The sequence below is a fragment of the Pteropus vampyrus genome, unplaced genomic scaffold, assembly GCF_000151845.1.
Source record: "Pteropus vampyrus isolate Shadow unplaced genomic scaffold, Pvam_2.0 Scaffold363, whole genome shotgun sequence".
Lineage (NCBI taxonomy): Eukaryota > Metazoa > Chordata > Mammalia > Chiroptera > Pteropodidae > Pteropus > Pteropus vampyrus.
In genome coordinates, this window is record NW_011889144.1 from 1,375,732 (window position 1) to 1,391,991 (window position 16,260).

Here is a 16,260-nt window from a genome sequence, read left to right on the forward strand (position 1 = left end):
TTTAAGGTTCTATAAATATCAGTTTCATGTTGATGATAAAAGCTTATTTCAGTGGAAATAGTGTGACTACAACTAAAATTCTCAAAGTTGTCTCATAAAAATTAATAACTCTCTTGGGTATTATAGGTAGAGGGATAAATTTCATTTCAGGAACTTGTTTGAGAAAAGAACCAGAAGCTTACAGAGGGATGTTACGCACAAACTATGCAGGAGGTTATTTTTCTGAAGTTTAAAATCCATAAGAGAGTCACTTTTAGGGGAAACATTAATGAAACATCTGAAATTTCTGCCTTGGTTCTGAAATGGATACTAAAAGTGTATACTTCTGAAGTACAATTGAATTCTTTCTCTTTTGGAGCAATAGATGCTTAGCAATTAAATGAGTCATTAAAATAACAGATCAACTATATTGCTAGGTATTACTATGACTAGTTAATCCTTTATTTACTTTTAAGGTGGAAACATTTACTTACAGTTGTATTTAAACTGTAGCAACAGCAAGTTCTCATTTATCCTACCTTGTTAGAAAGTGAACTATTTAAGGTAAGTGAATTTTCTGTGTAATATTAGGAGCCGAAGTGTCTAAAATTGTACTAACATTGAACAGTTTCCTGAATTTTTAACCAGAATATAGTCTTCTCTTAGCGACTTTTGATTGTCATTCTGAATATTGGTGGCTCTTCTGCTCTCTAGTAGTGGTATTTTCAGGATCTGTTGAAGTGCATAAAAACAGTTCACCTCTTAGGTTACTTGGGCTGCTAGTCTTTGCTGAGTTCTCGTGTTTCTTTTTCCTAAACTCTGTTTTGTCTTCACTTTCTGTTGGCTGTCATTTCTTGCTTTGGTTAGAATTCTATCTCTAGAAATACCACCTTTTTTTATTTTTGCTGCATCTAATCTGCTTTGCCTCAGAAACCAGATTAAACTGATTAGAACTGGGATTACCAGTTAAAGTATAGTTATATATTTTAGTAAACATTTCAAGGTAGGGGAAATATTGGGATATTTGACAGTCGAGTAGGAATTCCTAACAGGGTAATCCATTGGATGCTGCTATTAAGAATGATTAGGTAGTATATATGAAAGTTTTGTTTCCTTTAGCTACAAATCCTGTGTAAATTAGGTTTGTTGTGTTTTCTTTTTGGCCTAACTACTTGTGCCCAATGCATTCCTAATTGCCAGGTTCAGTGTATATTTTTTAGGGTATATCTTACTGGCCTCTCTTGGATTTGTTACTTCTTCCTTCTTTAGTCTATTTTACTACTTCTGAGGTCATTCTTTCTTAGTGACCTTCTGACACAGCTGCCCCTGCTCCTTGATAAGGCTCTCCTCTGGGGGACGCAGCCCTACCTATTGCTTATTATAATCTTTTCACACCACAGCTGCAGCTCCCACTGCTGCCTACACTGAAACCTTCATTTCATCATGTCCAGGGTCCTGTGTGTGCTTCACTTACCAGGATAAATTCATATATATTGCTTGAAGTCTTCCTAAAGAGAGAAAGAGATGGAGCCTGAATTTGGATGACTGAAAATGTTCGAACATTTCATAAAGCCCTAAGATCTAAATGTTATATTTTGAGAGATCTAAATGTTATATTTTGAGAGATCTTTTTTATCCTCGATATCTTGTTAGCACCTAACTGTAGACTGACTTTTGAAATTTAGAAATTTGGCAAATTCCAAATAATTTTTGAAAGCAAACAATATGACAAAGCAAGCTAATAGTAGCTCAAAAGATTTCGTTTCTGAAATGATACAGAGTATGTTTCCTCCAAGTGGTTCACTGATTTGTGAATTCTCTGGCTTTTGATACATGGACCCTCTTAAATAGAGTTGTTTTTTTGCACATGATAGATTTAGTAGATACATGAGGCCTGGTTTTTCTTTAAAAATATTGCCTTTACATTCAGATGAAAGCTTTAATCTCAATTCTTTACCAGGAACCATACTTTACCATAAATATTTAAAATCAATATTTGATTTTAACCTAAGTGCAATAAATAGTTAAGATGTTATTATTAATCTAGGAAAAATAACATTTTCTTCAGAACAGTGATAGTTTCCTGGATATAATTATTTAATACTTTAATTCTGATCTCAGTAGTAATGAATCATCATTCAACTATATGTGACAATAAGCCTCTTTTTCAGCTGAAAATGTGTATCTAAAATGCAAGCTCAACTTAGCAGAAATCTCTGGACTGCCTTGCCCTGTCCTCTAAAATTGGATCATGAAGGTATTGGAAAAAAACTATTTCTGGGTGTTGCTTCCATTACTTCATTTAATAGCAAATGCTGCAGAACATGAAGAGGTAGCAAAACACGCCATCAAGTTACACCGAGGCAAAGGGGCAGCTATCACACAGAAGAAGCAATGGGTCCTAGATGGTTGCAGAAAGTTATCTGGGCTTCTTCGCCAAAAGACTGTGGTTCTTAACAAACTGAAAAATGCAATCAGAGCAGTGGAAAAAGACGTTGGCCTGTCGGATGAAGAGAAACTGTTTCAAGTGCACACGTTTGAAATTTTCCAAAAGGAGCTGAATGAAAGTGAAAATTCAGTCTTCCAGGCTATCCATGGACTCCAGAGAGCCCTGCAGGGAGATTACAAGGACGTTGTGAACATGAAAGAGAGCAGCAGGCAGCGCCTGGAGGCTTTGAGAGAGGCTGCCATAAAGGTTAGTCCTCATCTACCGAGAAAAAACAATTCACACTCTGAGCTAGAAAGTAGAGGAAAGAGAAAAATACAGTGCTGATGCTTCAGCAGGTGTGATCTGTCAGGGCATCTGTTCATAATCAAACACATAGAGAAAATCATGTGTAGGAGAATCTTTTCCTTTTGCATACTATTTTAGCATATTTTATCACTTCTAGAAGGAGTCATTCTTTAATGCTTTTCTCTATTGTGAAATCCTCGGGTGATTAAAATAGTTACTGAAGATATTCCAATAAACTGATGTGGAAATAAATATATGTTTGTAATTGCAATCAACATTTTGAGTTTCTGACAAGAATTTTTTTTTCTGACAAGAATTTCTGTGTGAAGTTTGATTTTCTTTTTTCTTTTTCTTTTTTAATTAATTTATGATTTTCTTCAACATCCGTATACTAAAAACAGAATATTAAAATATTAAATGGATATATGCATTTGAATTAAAGATTTTGATGAAGTACACTTTTAAAATGAAAAATATTACTATAGCAGGTGTGATATTACATATATAATTTTTTTTCAAACCATCTATTATGTGCCAGGCATTTTAAATATATAAAATATCATTTCCTCTTCATAGCTGAAAAAATAAAGAAGATATTGACTTATTAAAACCTTCTTTACCAAAGTATGGTTATTTGGGATGGAAATACAGTCATGTGCCACATAATGACATTTCAGTGATGGACTGAATATATGACAGTGGTCCCATAAGTTTTTAACGGAGCTGAAAAATTCCTATCGCCTAGTGCTGTAGCTGTCGTAGCATCTGAGCACAGCATATTACTCATGTGTTTGTGGTCATGCTGGTGTCAATAAACCTACTGCACTGCCAGTCATGCGAAAGTATAGCACATACAATTATAGTAGTAGGCTTTGTCAGCTAGGTTTGTGTAAGCACAGTCTATGATGTTCACATGATGACAAAGTCACCTAACGACACATTGCTAGAATGTATCTCCATCATTTAGTAGCTCATGGCTGTATGGTCATGGGATAAACGGCTAAGTCAGGGTTTTTGGCCAACTCGATTCAGTCATCTTGTCTATTTTGTGTGTTATTCATGTTAGAAACAGACCATGATGCTGTCCTCTAAACAAGTGTTACTGCCTTGCCAGAGTCTCTTGGACAGTTAAGACATTAAAACTCCTTGGTTTTAAAGAGAGATACAGTAGTCCCTTTTTATCCACGGTTTTGCTTTCCACAGCCTTAGTTACTCTTGGTCAACTGAGATCTGAAAATGTTAAATGGAAAATTTCAGAAATAGACAATTCATAAGTTTTAAATTACACACTGTTCTGAATAGTGTGATGAAATATCGTGCCATCCCACTCCATCTCACCTGGGACGTGAATCATCCCTTTGTCCAGGTGTCCACAACGTGTATGCCACCTGCCCCTTAGTCACTCAGCCATCTCTGTTATCTGATCAACTGTCTCTGTATAGCAGTGCCTGTGTCCAAGTAACCGTATTTTACTTACTAATGGCCCCAAAGAACAGAGTAGTGGTGCTGGCAATTCGGATATGCCAAAGAGAAGCCATACAGTGCTGCTTTTAAGTGAAAAGGTATGTGTGTATAGGAAAAAACATGTAAGATTTGATGCCATCCACAGGTTCAGGCTTCCATTGGAGGTCTTGGAATGTATCCCCCAAAGATAAGTGGGGATTACTGTACTTAGAGGTAGTTTAACTGTAAAATAGAGAACATGAGTTTGAGTGACATTGAACCAAATATGCATACTTTCTACAACTTGAATGAACAACATTTCAGCTTACACTGGTGCTTGCCTTGTATCTCTGAGATAGTCCAGGTATTGATAGCCCCCAGCTGTGTGTTAGATGGGTTGCTATGATATTGAGTAGAGATCTATAAAATAGCCATCCTTGTCCCTGGGACTGTCCTGCCACTTCTCTGTCCTAGCTATGCCCACTCCTTTAAATGTGAATACATATTTTAATAGTACGTTTATTGATTTAAGATAGCTTGAGTTTAAATATGATTGTATAAAATATATGTATTAAATTCTATTACCAACACTATCCATCAGTTTTCCAGATAGTTAATACTGTTAGATTCTTCTGGAGTAATTTACCATTTGTAATTTGGAATTATTGTGTATCCTGCTTAGAAATTGATAGCTTAATTATCAAGCATCACAGCTGTTTTGAAAGAACAACTATACCTCCATACCTAGTAGGCACAGTGCCTGGAACATAATCAGTATTCAGTGAGTGTTTTTTGTCTAAATAGATGATCTTCAGAATTTATTTAGAGTAGTATATTACTTTTGTTGATGTACAGTCGTGTTGCTTAATGACAGAGATATGTACTGAGAAATGCATCATTAGGTGATTTGTTCATTGTGTGAACATCATGGAGTGCACTTACACAAACCTAGATAGTATAGCCTACTACACACCTAGGCTATATGGCATAGCCTATTGATCCTAGGCTGCAAACCTGTACAGCATGTTACTGTACTGAATACTGTAGGCAATTGTAACACAATGGTAAGTATTCATTTATTTAAACATAGAAAAGGTACATTAAAATATGGTATAAAAGAAAAAATGGTACACTTGTATAGGACACTTACCATGAGTGGAGCTTGCAGGACTGGAAATTGCTGAGTGAGTCAGTGAGTTACTGGTGAGTAAATGTGAAGGCCTAGGACATTATAATACTGTAGACTTTATAAACATTGTTCCACAAGCCCTCCCCCACTTCCTTCCAACAGGGTCAGAAATAGAACATCAAAGCTGTCAGTGTTGCTCCATGAACAGGGATGTGGGTTGGATTAATTGGAGATATTGGAGAAGCTGGCTGCGTAATCCATAGATCACTGTAATTGTGTCTGTCAGGAGGGAGTGAAAGATGACCTGAGGATCAGTAGGAATAACAACAAATCAAGATGGAGAGAGAAAGGAACACAAGGGATTGTCATGGCAATGTGGTTTTGGCTATTGCATGTTGGAGCAGTGGTCAGATTAAGGAATTTTGTGGTATTCATTTAAAAAAAGAGAGAGTGTTTAACATAGAGAGGGTATGGAGCTAAGGACTAAATATTTTGAGTTTGGAAATTTGGTTTGATTCCATTAATCCTATGAGGCACAAAGGGCTCTCTCTGGCATTGAATCGATGAAAGAAAGAAAACTTATCTATGCTTTATATTATTGCATCCTGAAAATATTTCTGAAGTACAGGGGCAAGCTGTCTCTGTACTACTACAGAAAACTTTTACTAAAGTGGCAGTCATTTAATATTTGTTAAGGTAGCTCTTGTACACCTGTGTCTTTGTACAGGATCTTAGGTCCTCAACAAATAATTTACAGCAGTAAACTCTGAAGACCATCAGGCTAGATCTGGAAGGACTGTAGTATCACCTGCATATGTAGAACTGGGAGGACAGGCTCCTCTGTGCTGAAACAAGTCAGTGGCAGACCGATAGGCATGTAATCTGTGCACTCAAAATTGATGTGCTGTGAGTAAGAGGGAATCTTGCTAAGCCCCACAGATAGGGCTCCCATTGTAAACAAAGCAAAACAAAACAAAACTCCTGAACCACATATACTTCCATTTCTTAGAGGAAATTCAGCTCCATTATAATCTTATGGTACCATTGTCATATTGTTGATCAAAACATTATAAAGGATTTGGCTATATGTAAAAGTAGCTTTCTCTAAACACTTGCTAAGCTTAATAATGTTTGAATAGTCTAGGACACTTGACCATCCCTAACTGACTGGAGCTAGACTTACACATTTATGACAGGAGTATTTGACAGTGCATGTGTTCAGGACCTGTACCTGAATGGAAGTTATATCCTAGTTTATTTCTAAATAAACCCCGCTCTTTATTTCTTACAAATGAATAGGAAGAAACAGAATATGTGGAACTTCTGGCAGCAGAAAAACATCAAGTTGAAGCCCTTAAAAATATGCAACATCAAAACAAAAGTTTATCCATGCTTGATGAAATTCTTGAAGATGTAAGAAAGGCAGCAGATCGTTTAGAAGAGGAAATAGAAGAACATGCTTTTGATGACAATAAATCAGTAAGTAGCATTCCATACAATTTCCTCGTCACCTGCTGAGCTATTTACTGAAAGAATATGTTGAAATTGTTTGCATCTATATATTTTTGTGTAGATTGAAAGACAAACACTTCTGTGTCATAAAAATAATTTGGTTTAATCCTGCCAAAGTATACTAGTTATCCTTTATTTTCCCTTCATGTTTGTCAGTCCCCCGTCAGTGGCTCATCTTTGTTTTCCAGTTGTGTACTCAGGTGGGTTAGGACCCCTGCTTCAAGAAAGCTTGCTCTGGACAGTCAGGTTTCAATATTGGTCAACCGGGGAGCAATAAGCTCTTTATAGGAAATGATCTCCATATCTGAAGCAGGATTTCAGACTGTTCACTCGTTATATGTTCAGGATTCTTTGGGGAAAAATTAGATTAATGCTGAAAATTGTGAGTCTTAGAATGGACTCAGAAAAGAGTTAGGTAATAAAAAAACAAATTAGAACAAAATCAGAGAAGAAAGGAGGGAAAATAAAATTGAGTGAAAGGAATGGGATGTTTTTAAAACTAATTATGGGATGGAGGATAACTCATAAGTATTTTAAGGGCTATGAATTTTTGAAAGAGTATGCCCTTGAAAGTAAAACACTCATTCCCTTTACTCATGGCTCCCTGAACATTTTTGTATTTCAAAGGCATCGGGGTTTCCCCCCACCAAGCATTTCTCCATATCTTTGTGGCACCAGCAGGATGTCCTATAATTCGATTCAGTTCTGAATCTATATACGTGGAGTTAGTGCAGACCCCACAGATAAAGTCTCAGTCCAAGACTGTCCCCTCAATTTCAGACACCAATCCCAAGTCCCAGGTTGTCACCTTGGAGAATCTCATGACCTCTGTCCTCTGCCTTCAGAATTTACTGGAGCAGATCACAGAACCCAGAAAAGCAGTGTGCTTTCTAGATTACCAGTATATTATTATAAAGGATACAGCTCAGGAAGAGGCAGATGGAAGAGTTACATGGGGGAAAGTATGAGGAAAGAGAGTGGAGTTCCCATGCCCTCTCTGGGCCCACCACCCTCCCAGCTGAACACCTCCCCGTGTTTAGCAAGCTGGAAGATCTCCGAACCCCATACTTGAGAGATTTTTATGGAAGCTTCATTATGTAGATTTGCGATGAACTCAGCCTCCAGCCCCTTTTCCCTTCCTGGAGATCTGGGTAGGTCTGAAAGGTCAACCCTCTCATCACATGGTTGGTTCTCCTGATAACTAGTCTAGTCTTGTGGCTATCTAAGGGCTTTCTAAATATTACCTTACTAATATAAACACAGGTGAAGTTGCTAGGGGCTTGTTATTAATAACAAGACACTCTTCTGTCGCTCTAGAGCTATTTCAGGAACCAAGGACAAAAGACAAATATAACAAAAGATGTTCTCATTGCTTGTTATCACTTAGGAAATTACATGGGTTTTGGGAGCTGTGAGCCAGGAAAGGGGATAAAGACCAAATATATATTTCTTATTAGAAATCACAATGTCATACCCTGAAATAAGGTAAAGTAGATATTTGGAAGTAATAGAAATCCTAAACACTTCCATCCTTAAATAACTTTTTTAATTGAAAAATTTTTCCTAATTCATGCCAATGAACATTTATTGATCTTTTGTCACACTTGACAGAATACTAAAATATTCCTTTCATTCTTCTATATAGAATTTACTCTCTAAAAGTTGAACTTGAAAACACTTTATTGGTTTTAATTACATAATATTGGTTATTCTTATAGGTCAAAGGTGTCAATTTTGAGGCCGTCCTGAGGGTGGAGGAAGAAGAGGCCAATTCCAAACAAAATCTCACGAAACGGGAAGTGGAGGATGATTTAGGTCTTAGCATGCTAATTGACTCCCAGAACAACCAGTATATTTTGACCAAGCCCAGAGACGCAACAATCCCACGTGCAGATCACCACTTCATAAAGGTAGTCTGTCTGCTTGCTCTCCTCTCAAAATCATATGCGGGGCTTAATTCCTACTAATGTCCCTGACTATCTCCTGATACACATATCAAGTAAAATTGAGCTTTATTTTCTGAACATTATAGTAGAGTGTACAACCTTCCTTGTAATAGATTCTACTAGAATTTCTTATGTTTTCTGTGATTTGAAACATTTTTTCTTAATTTTTTTTCTGTAAGAATAAGGCATTTTAATGTTTAAATGAAAATTAATTTGCTTTTGAGAGTCTGGAAGACTTTTCGAAGTTAAGAGTTACTACAATAGGATTAAAGCTTTAACCCTCTAAAAACTATTTTCACTAAGATAGAACATTCTTTTGAGGCACAGAAGTTTTGGCTAAAATATCACACATGGCTTTATTTAGACATGGGTGCACTGTGAGAACTGTCGCCTCCAGTGGTGACTGGTGTTCCTTGACTGAGTTAGATGCAGATCTGTGAGCTCTAAGGAAGCCAGTCTAGTAAGAGGATATAGAATTATTTAAAGACTTGAAGTTGATGGTGTTAAGGATTTTGATGGAAATGAGTAATATAAGTAACAGGGTTCAGCCTACTCAGGATAGGCTGGCAAGTTCTAGGTAAATTGTCAGGTCTCTAACAAAACTCTCTGACAATGGAATTTGCACAGGAAAAGAAACCCAGACAAAGAACCTAGTCTTAGAGATGATGCTAACACAGACAGGCTGAGAAGAATATAAATGATCCCCAAGGGCTACAGTGAGGGGCTGATCCCTATATCAATAGATGTGAATCAATAGATAAAGCTCAGCAGATGTTATTGCCTTCCTGGCTGGAATATCAACTGGGAGGAGCTGAGTCTGCAAACTAAACACATTAGTGCCCTCCATGAACAGGTGGGTTCTCTACTGTGAAGTTAATCTTTTTTTTTTCCCTTTGTAATTAATATATAATTTCTGGGGAAATATTTTGAGACTGTATGAAATCCTGCTCCTCATCAAACTTTCATTAGTTTTAGCACCCACTGATTATTCTTGCCTGAAACAATTATTACTGTGATGGTTATATTGATTTTGTGTGGTGGGACAACTAATGGTGAAGATAAGTGAGTTATACTGGGACACCAGCTCTGAAAAGTTTCCCAGATTAGAAGGCTAAATGGAGTCCTAGTGCTCAGAATTCTTAGAATACTACCATGAGGCTTAAGCAAAGGAAAAAAAAAAAAAAGATAAATTTTGCTATAATTGTTAGACCATCGAGAGCTAACCTCATCTACTCCCAGAATACATTGAGTATTTTCAGCTTCTCTGGGGTACAGAGTAGAAGTAAAAATTCCCTCCCTTCGTTTCATCGTCTGCCCTTTATTTTCATTTAGTGAAATCAGGATACTATCCCATCCTGCTTTTTTCTGTCAACCTACCCTTTTCTTGCTAACTATTATCTTAAATATTTGTTCTTACATTTAGGACATTGTTACCATAGGAATGCTGTCTTTACCTTGTGGCTGGTTATGCACAACAATAGGATTACCTACAATGTTTGGTTATATTATTTGTGGTGTACTTCTGGGACCTTCAGGACTAAATAGTATTAAGGTAAGAACAAAATTTAACTGTTTTAGTATCTGTTTAACAGAATACAAAAGAAACATTCATGAAGACTAAAGAGTTTTAAACTTGAATTAATGAAGATAATTTTTTATAAACCATATTAAAAAAGATGCTCTTTAGAGTTTCATAAGAAATCTCTAAACCATAAGAAAGTCATTTTGTTCATTAATGAATGAGTGACTTTACTAGAGAAAATAATCCTGTTCATATCTTTAAATTATGTTAGTTTTAAAGATTCCATTTCCAGTAATATGATGAACTACATTATTCAGAGACTGAAAGCAAGTAAAAATGCTGGATTAAACATATTTTTTAAAAAATTCTTTACACATAGAAAAACTGATAAAGTAGTGAGGAATTATCAAGCCTAAATGTAGGGTATCATGAGAACCACAGGAGACAATGACACTGAGGCTGCTTTTGCTGGAGGCTATTTGCTGAACAAATTTATGTGAGCTTTATCTTTTGTTGTAAGGAATGGTCCCAGGCTTTTGTGGGCTTCAAAATTTGTCACTTAAATACACACATTTGGACAAAATAGAAAGAGAATGCCAAGAACAGGTGTCATGAGCCCACACGGAAGGAACAGTATAGGATGGTGGAAAATAAGCTACGGAATCCTCCAAACCTCAGTGATGCTTCCCAGTTGGGTAGAACAAAAATAGGCAAAGGGGAAAGTGTGGAATGCTCCACTTGTAGCCTCATCCCCTTACTGATGATTAATACACCTTGTACCAGGTTGGAAGAACCTCTGTGATTTTCCCAGATTGGACAGCAGCAGAAGAGGGTGTGAAGAAATCTTTACACTAAACTAATTTTAACAATAGGTAAGATTAGCCAGGTGAGGAGAAGTTGTACTCAGCTTCTCCAGGCTAAAAGTCTGTAAACAGCGAGTGGTAGAATAGATTGATTACCAATGTGAGACGTGCCCTCGTGGTCTGGGCTCAGCTTGGCAGGGTGGCCTTGGGAAGAATGGTTTTAATTTAATTTTTTGAATAGGTAATTTTCACATGATTGAAACAGTATGAAAAGTAAAAAAATCTCTTCCTATTTCTATCCCATCCCTTTTCAGAATATTTGCAAAGAATAGCAAATACAAATGTTTTCTCCTACCAGCAAAGATAGCTTATAAGCAAAGAATTAGGGCTAAATAACTAAGTAATAGCTATAACTGGAAATTATAAATATGATAATTCTTAATAAATCATCTATACCATGGAAAAATAGTGTAATTACAGTAGATCAAGATAAAAATGCAGGAACAAACTAGCCAAAAGTGGGAGGTCGGTAATGAAAGAAGTGTAATTGTACTAAAATGTTTATCTTTTCCTAGAAGAAGTTAATAGGCTTTCATTTATTAAGTTGAGAAGTATAGATTTAAGTTTATTACTTTAAAGTTATAGGTTAAAGACTGATTTTAAAAGGGAAGAAAAAATAAAAATAGCAGTAAGGAACCATAAAAATCAGAAGACATAAAAGAAGTAAGAACAAGTATCTGTAACAGTAAATTTAAGTGCAATAGACTTTCATGTTAAAAAATACAAGTTTGTAGATGGTGTCGGGGAAAAAAGTACGGTAAATAAGATTAAGTAAAAACAAAACTAAGAAAATTCGAAAGTGAAAGGAGAAAAGGTGACAATAAAAGAGGACAGGATTCATAATGTTAATAACTGACAAACTGAGTAAATGAGGTGGAGTTAGGACAGCACACAGACACATGAAGACGCATGAGAGCCTGTATTTTATTTTCAGATGTTCAGGGAACATTTAAAAAGAAAGGAACTAACAAAAGTAACAATAGCAATTAATGAACTTGAAAACAGGTGAATTCATGAGCTGGTTCTTAGACAATAAAACTGTTCCTCATGCTAATCAAAACAAAAAACAAAAAACCACTGTAATCAGGAGGTCCAAATTATCTCAGATATAGAGAAAATTCAAAGAATTAGTTGTTTTAAAAACATACTGTGTTTTTTGGGGGATAGTCCCACTGAGTATGTTAGTACAAGATTGCTCTGTTAAGCACATTTACTATGTTAAATATATGGTTTTAAAATTTTGTTTTTCAGTCTATTGTACAAGTGGAGACATTAGGAGAATTTGGGGTGTTCTTTACTCTTTTTCTTGTTGGCTTAGAATTTTCCCCTGAAAAGCTGAGAAAGGTAAGGACCTCAATCCATGTTATATTGCACCCAATTTAACACAAATGGTTTTGGTTTATTTACTTTTAACATTTGTTCATGACTTTGCTATTAAATTTAATATTTTTAGAATAGAATATGATGTTTTAGTTTGATATTATTTTTGGAACATAAATTATAAAAGATAAAAGATATTAGAAAAAGTAAAAGTTCAGTGAATAAATGGAATTAGCTTTCCTGTGGCTAATTCCAAAAAAGGTCTGAGAAGCAATATGTTTGAACTTTAATATATGGGTCCCTCCAAGAAGAGCCAAAACTGTTAGAGGCTGATACAGCATAGGGATTGAATATTCAATGTGTTATCTTAGAAATAAATTACTAATTCTAATTCCTGAATAAGTGGAAAATTTTGATTATTATTGCTCTGTCATTGTTAAACGAAAATATTTGAAAGATTAATAATAGGAGCATATATATAAATAAATGTTAAAATAATGGCAGCAACAGTTGCCTTCTAAATTTATTTGCTTTTAGAATTATTACTTTGAATGCTGAAGTATTTCAGAATGGAAATAAGAGGTTGGAACAAACACATCACAGAGGAGGGAAATAGTTCATTGATAAGCTGACGGGAATGGAGGTAGGAGAATAAAAGGAACACTACTGGGTACAAAAAAAATGTCAATTAAAATCAGGTACCATTTTGCCTAACGGTATTAACTAGAATATTAATGTCAAGTGAACAAAGGGTTTTAAAATGACGATGAGGGGTAATAGGTGTTCTTAACCAGATTAATGTAAGTTTTTTGAGAATAGTCTAGCAGTTCAACTTAAGAGCCTTAAACCTAATAGTTCTACTTTTGGGTCTCTATTCAAAGGAAAGAATCAAATATAAGTTTGTTTGTTTGTTTGTTTAAACTAACCCACAAAATGTATCCAGCTCCTCATTGTAGTATTTTTATAAGAGATTAGAAGCAATAACGATGATCAAATATTATGTAGCCATTAAAAGTATTATAAGAATGTGTAATAACAAAGAAAAATATGTTAAAATGCTGAACTCAAAAGGAGAAAAATGAGCAGATAGCATGAACATGGCAATCCAAAAGGATCCAAAACACATAGGAAAAGTAACAAAAAATAGCATACTAAATAACTGTGAAGGCTTATTTTTTCCTTCTCTATATTTTCCAAATTTTCTATAATAACCAATATATACTTTTTGTAATGAGGAGAAATAAACTTTTCGTTTAAAGTCTTGTGTTTGCTTTCAAGGAGTAACTATTCCACTTTTGCTGACCTCTTTTCCCATTCGTCTCCTTAGTTCATCCTGTCTGTCATTCTTTGACCTTTGTTTCCTTTATCTCGTTTTTTCCTATTGAAAGCTCCATTTGTCCATCTATTGATTACTCTTGTTTCCTTTTCATACTTCCTGAGATATGCCTTCTCATAAAGCATTCTGAATTACTTTAGTGTTTTTGCCAGGTACTTTTCTTTTTACATGCTTCTGGCATGATAACCTCCATGTATTAATTTCTGAATTCAAAGTCTAAAGAAAATTGGCTACTTTCCTGAGTCCTAAAGAAAAGTGGTTGCATTCTTCCTGTTAATTCTGTTGAGGTATGTGGTGGATGGAATGGAAGAGAACCAGTTTGGATGGCGAGGACCTCCAGGGCCTCCAAAGGAGCTGAGAGGCTGAGCAGGAAAATCATCTTGGGACGGCTCCATGAAAGTACAGGCCTCTGCTTCGTAGCACAGCATAGGCTCATCTGGGTTTTCATGTGTGTTTAGTTTAAAGAAGTTCATAGCAAACAGCGATGACTACCTTGTGCTTTAGAGCAAAGAGGGACAAAGTTCTGATTCTCCATCAACTAGCATTGCTGTCTCAACAAGGTCCCTCATATCAGTTTCCTCGTCTGTATAGTGAAGGATTTGGAAGATTAAAGTTTCTTCTGACTCTCAATTTTCATAATTTATGTTTTTCTTCACTGTAATAGTCAGTGTTAAACAGAAAAATGTTATACAACATAATGCTAACATAATTTTCAATATAAAAGCTGCATACCTTTATCAGTGTTATGATATTTATATAATACTATAAAGGGTTTTACACCCTCAGTCATTTTAGTTTGTATTTGGTGTTTTGTGAGTAAGCTTAGTAAGTGTGATGTAGTCTGATAAATGGAAAGGGCACCAATTTAGTGACTGGGCAGTGTTCCTCACGTCTTGTCTGGGGTGAGCTGGAGTCTAATGTCCCTTTCAGCTCTGATGGGGATCCTCACTGACCAGTGCCCAAGCTCCAGAGAGCCTTGGCTGCTGCCCCCGTGTGGTGGCCTTGAAACGTGACTTGCACCAAGAATGCATCCTATCCCTTTCTATCTAAGCCCATGGGCTCAGATTGCAAAATATTTATATGTACCTAATAAACTCAATTTTTAAGTAACATATTTGTTTTTCTTTTTTGTTTCTCAGGTATAAGTAATGGGCAAAGCTTTAGAGCACCTGAAGTAACTAGTGTAATCGTTCTTAGTTGATAGAACTCCTGTTGAATGGGTTTCCCTTGTGTTCTTATCATGGTGGGAAATTATTTAATAGGGTTTTTGAAATATTAATAATTGCTGGAAGGCCCCCTTAGGTCTTCTGTGAAATCTCCTAAAGATATGATTAAAAACTATTCAAAAACACCAAAGTCTAAAACTACTTCTGCTTCTTTGACGCTGAAGAAAGTTGTGGATTTTCTGTTCTGCCCACTGGTACAATTGATTGTCTAAGTCATTTATTTGTAAATCATCATCTACTGTCTTACTTCATTCTTCTAGCTTCACTTAAACTATTCTCTAAGTTTTATTTCGTAATAGTTCATCAGTTTTCATCTCTAAATTATAAAATCTTTGGAGGCAGAAGTTGTATTTTCTTCTCTTTTGTTCCTTATTTGTTCTTTCAATAAACACTTGTCACATATGATGTTCCATACACTCTGGTAGCTTCTGAGTTTAAGGTAGTGTATATAGTTAACAATGTCCCCTGCCCTTTGGGAGCTCATATTGGGATTTCAGAAGAATATGAGGGAATTGTGGATAGGAAGTCCTAGGAAAAGAAAGGAAAATAGAACTTAAGAGAGTATGTGAGGTTATGTGTGCATCTGGGTATATGGTCCAGATGCATAGGGAGCAGGGCCTCAGCTGATGGGATTCTCCCATCAGTGCTTCTTAGACTCTGATGTTTGAGGAATTGCTGAACCAAAGGTTCTGATGTAGGCAGCCTGAGGGCCTGCATTTCTGTGAACACAGGTGGTGCAGATGTTCCAGTTCAGGGTCCCACATTGAATAGGAAGTTTCTAAAGGATGCTCTCTACGGTCTTTTCTGTCATCCCCTCTACACCTTGCTTCTCAGGCTAAATGGATTCCAGCTCTCCAGACCAAGATGTGGCAAGACTCTAGATAATAAAGTCAAAGGTTCACTCTGATAATGACCTCGCCTTTCTCTACAAATGCACTAACTAAAATGGAGAGATCGTTACCTACCCAAGGTAGACAGCCAGTTAGTGACAGAGTCAAGCCTAAACTCCAGGTGTCCCTAATTGAGTGCTAACACTACTTACAGAAGGAACTACTAAAACCTCTGAACCTAAAATCCAACATGCCCAGCCCCTTCAGGAGAGGCAGCTGGCTGTGTGGGTCTGATCTGGTCTTTCATCACTCCTTGGCTGTAACATACAGGAAGAGGAAGAATAACTAGGAAGAGATTAGCTTTATGATACCCATCATCACTTCCAAATACAAGAACTAGAGAACATGAAATTTGAACTT

At 36.1% G+C, this 16,260-nt stretch overlaps 1 protein-coding gene across 3 annotated transcripts in view; it reads left to right on the plus strand.

The window, feature by feature from the left end:
• The first annotated feature begins 2,150 nt into the window (after positions 1-2,150).
• Positions 2,151-16,260, plus strand: part of TMCO3 (transmembrane and coiled-coil domains 3) — a 34,930-nt gene continuing 20,820 nt past the window's right edge. For 2 of the 3 annotated variants that reach the window (XM_023522900.1, XM_023522898.1), the window contains exons 1-5: positions 2,151-2,674; positions 6,585-6,764; positions 8,516-8,707; positions 10,167-10,295; positions 12,380-12,472. In XM_023522900.1, coding sequence (XP_023378668.1) covers positions 2,231-2,674; positions 6,585-6,764; positions 8,516-8,707; positions 10,167-10,295; positions 12,380-12,472 — 1,038 coding nt within the window. In that variant the 5' untranslated portion in view covers positions 2,151-2,230. The remainder of the gene's footprint in view (positions 2,675-6,584; positions 6,765-8,515; positions 8,708-10,166; positions 10,296-12,379; positions 12,473-16,260) is intronic. The other variant, XM_023522899.1, reaches the window with a different exon arrangement.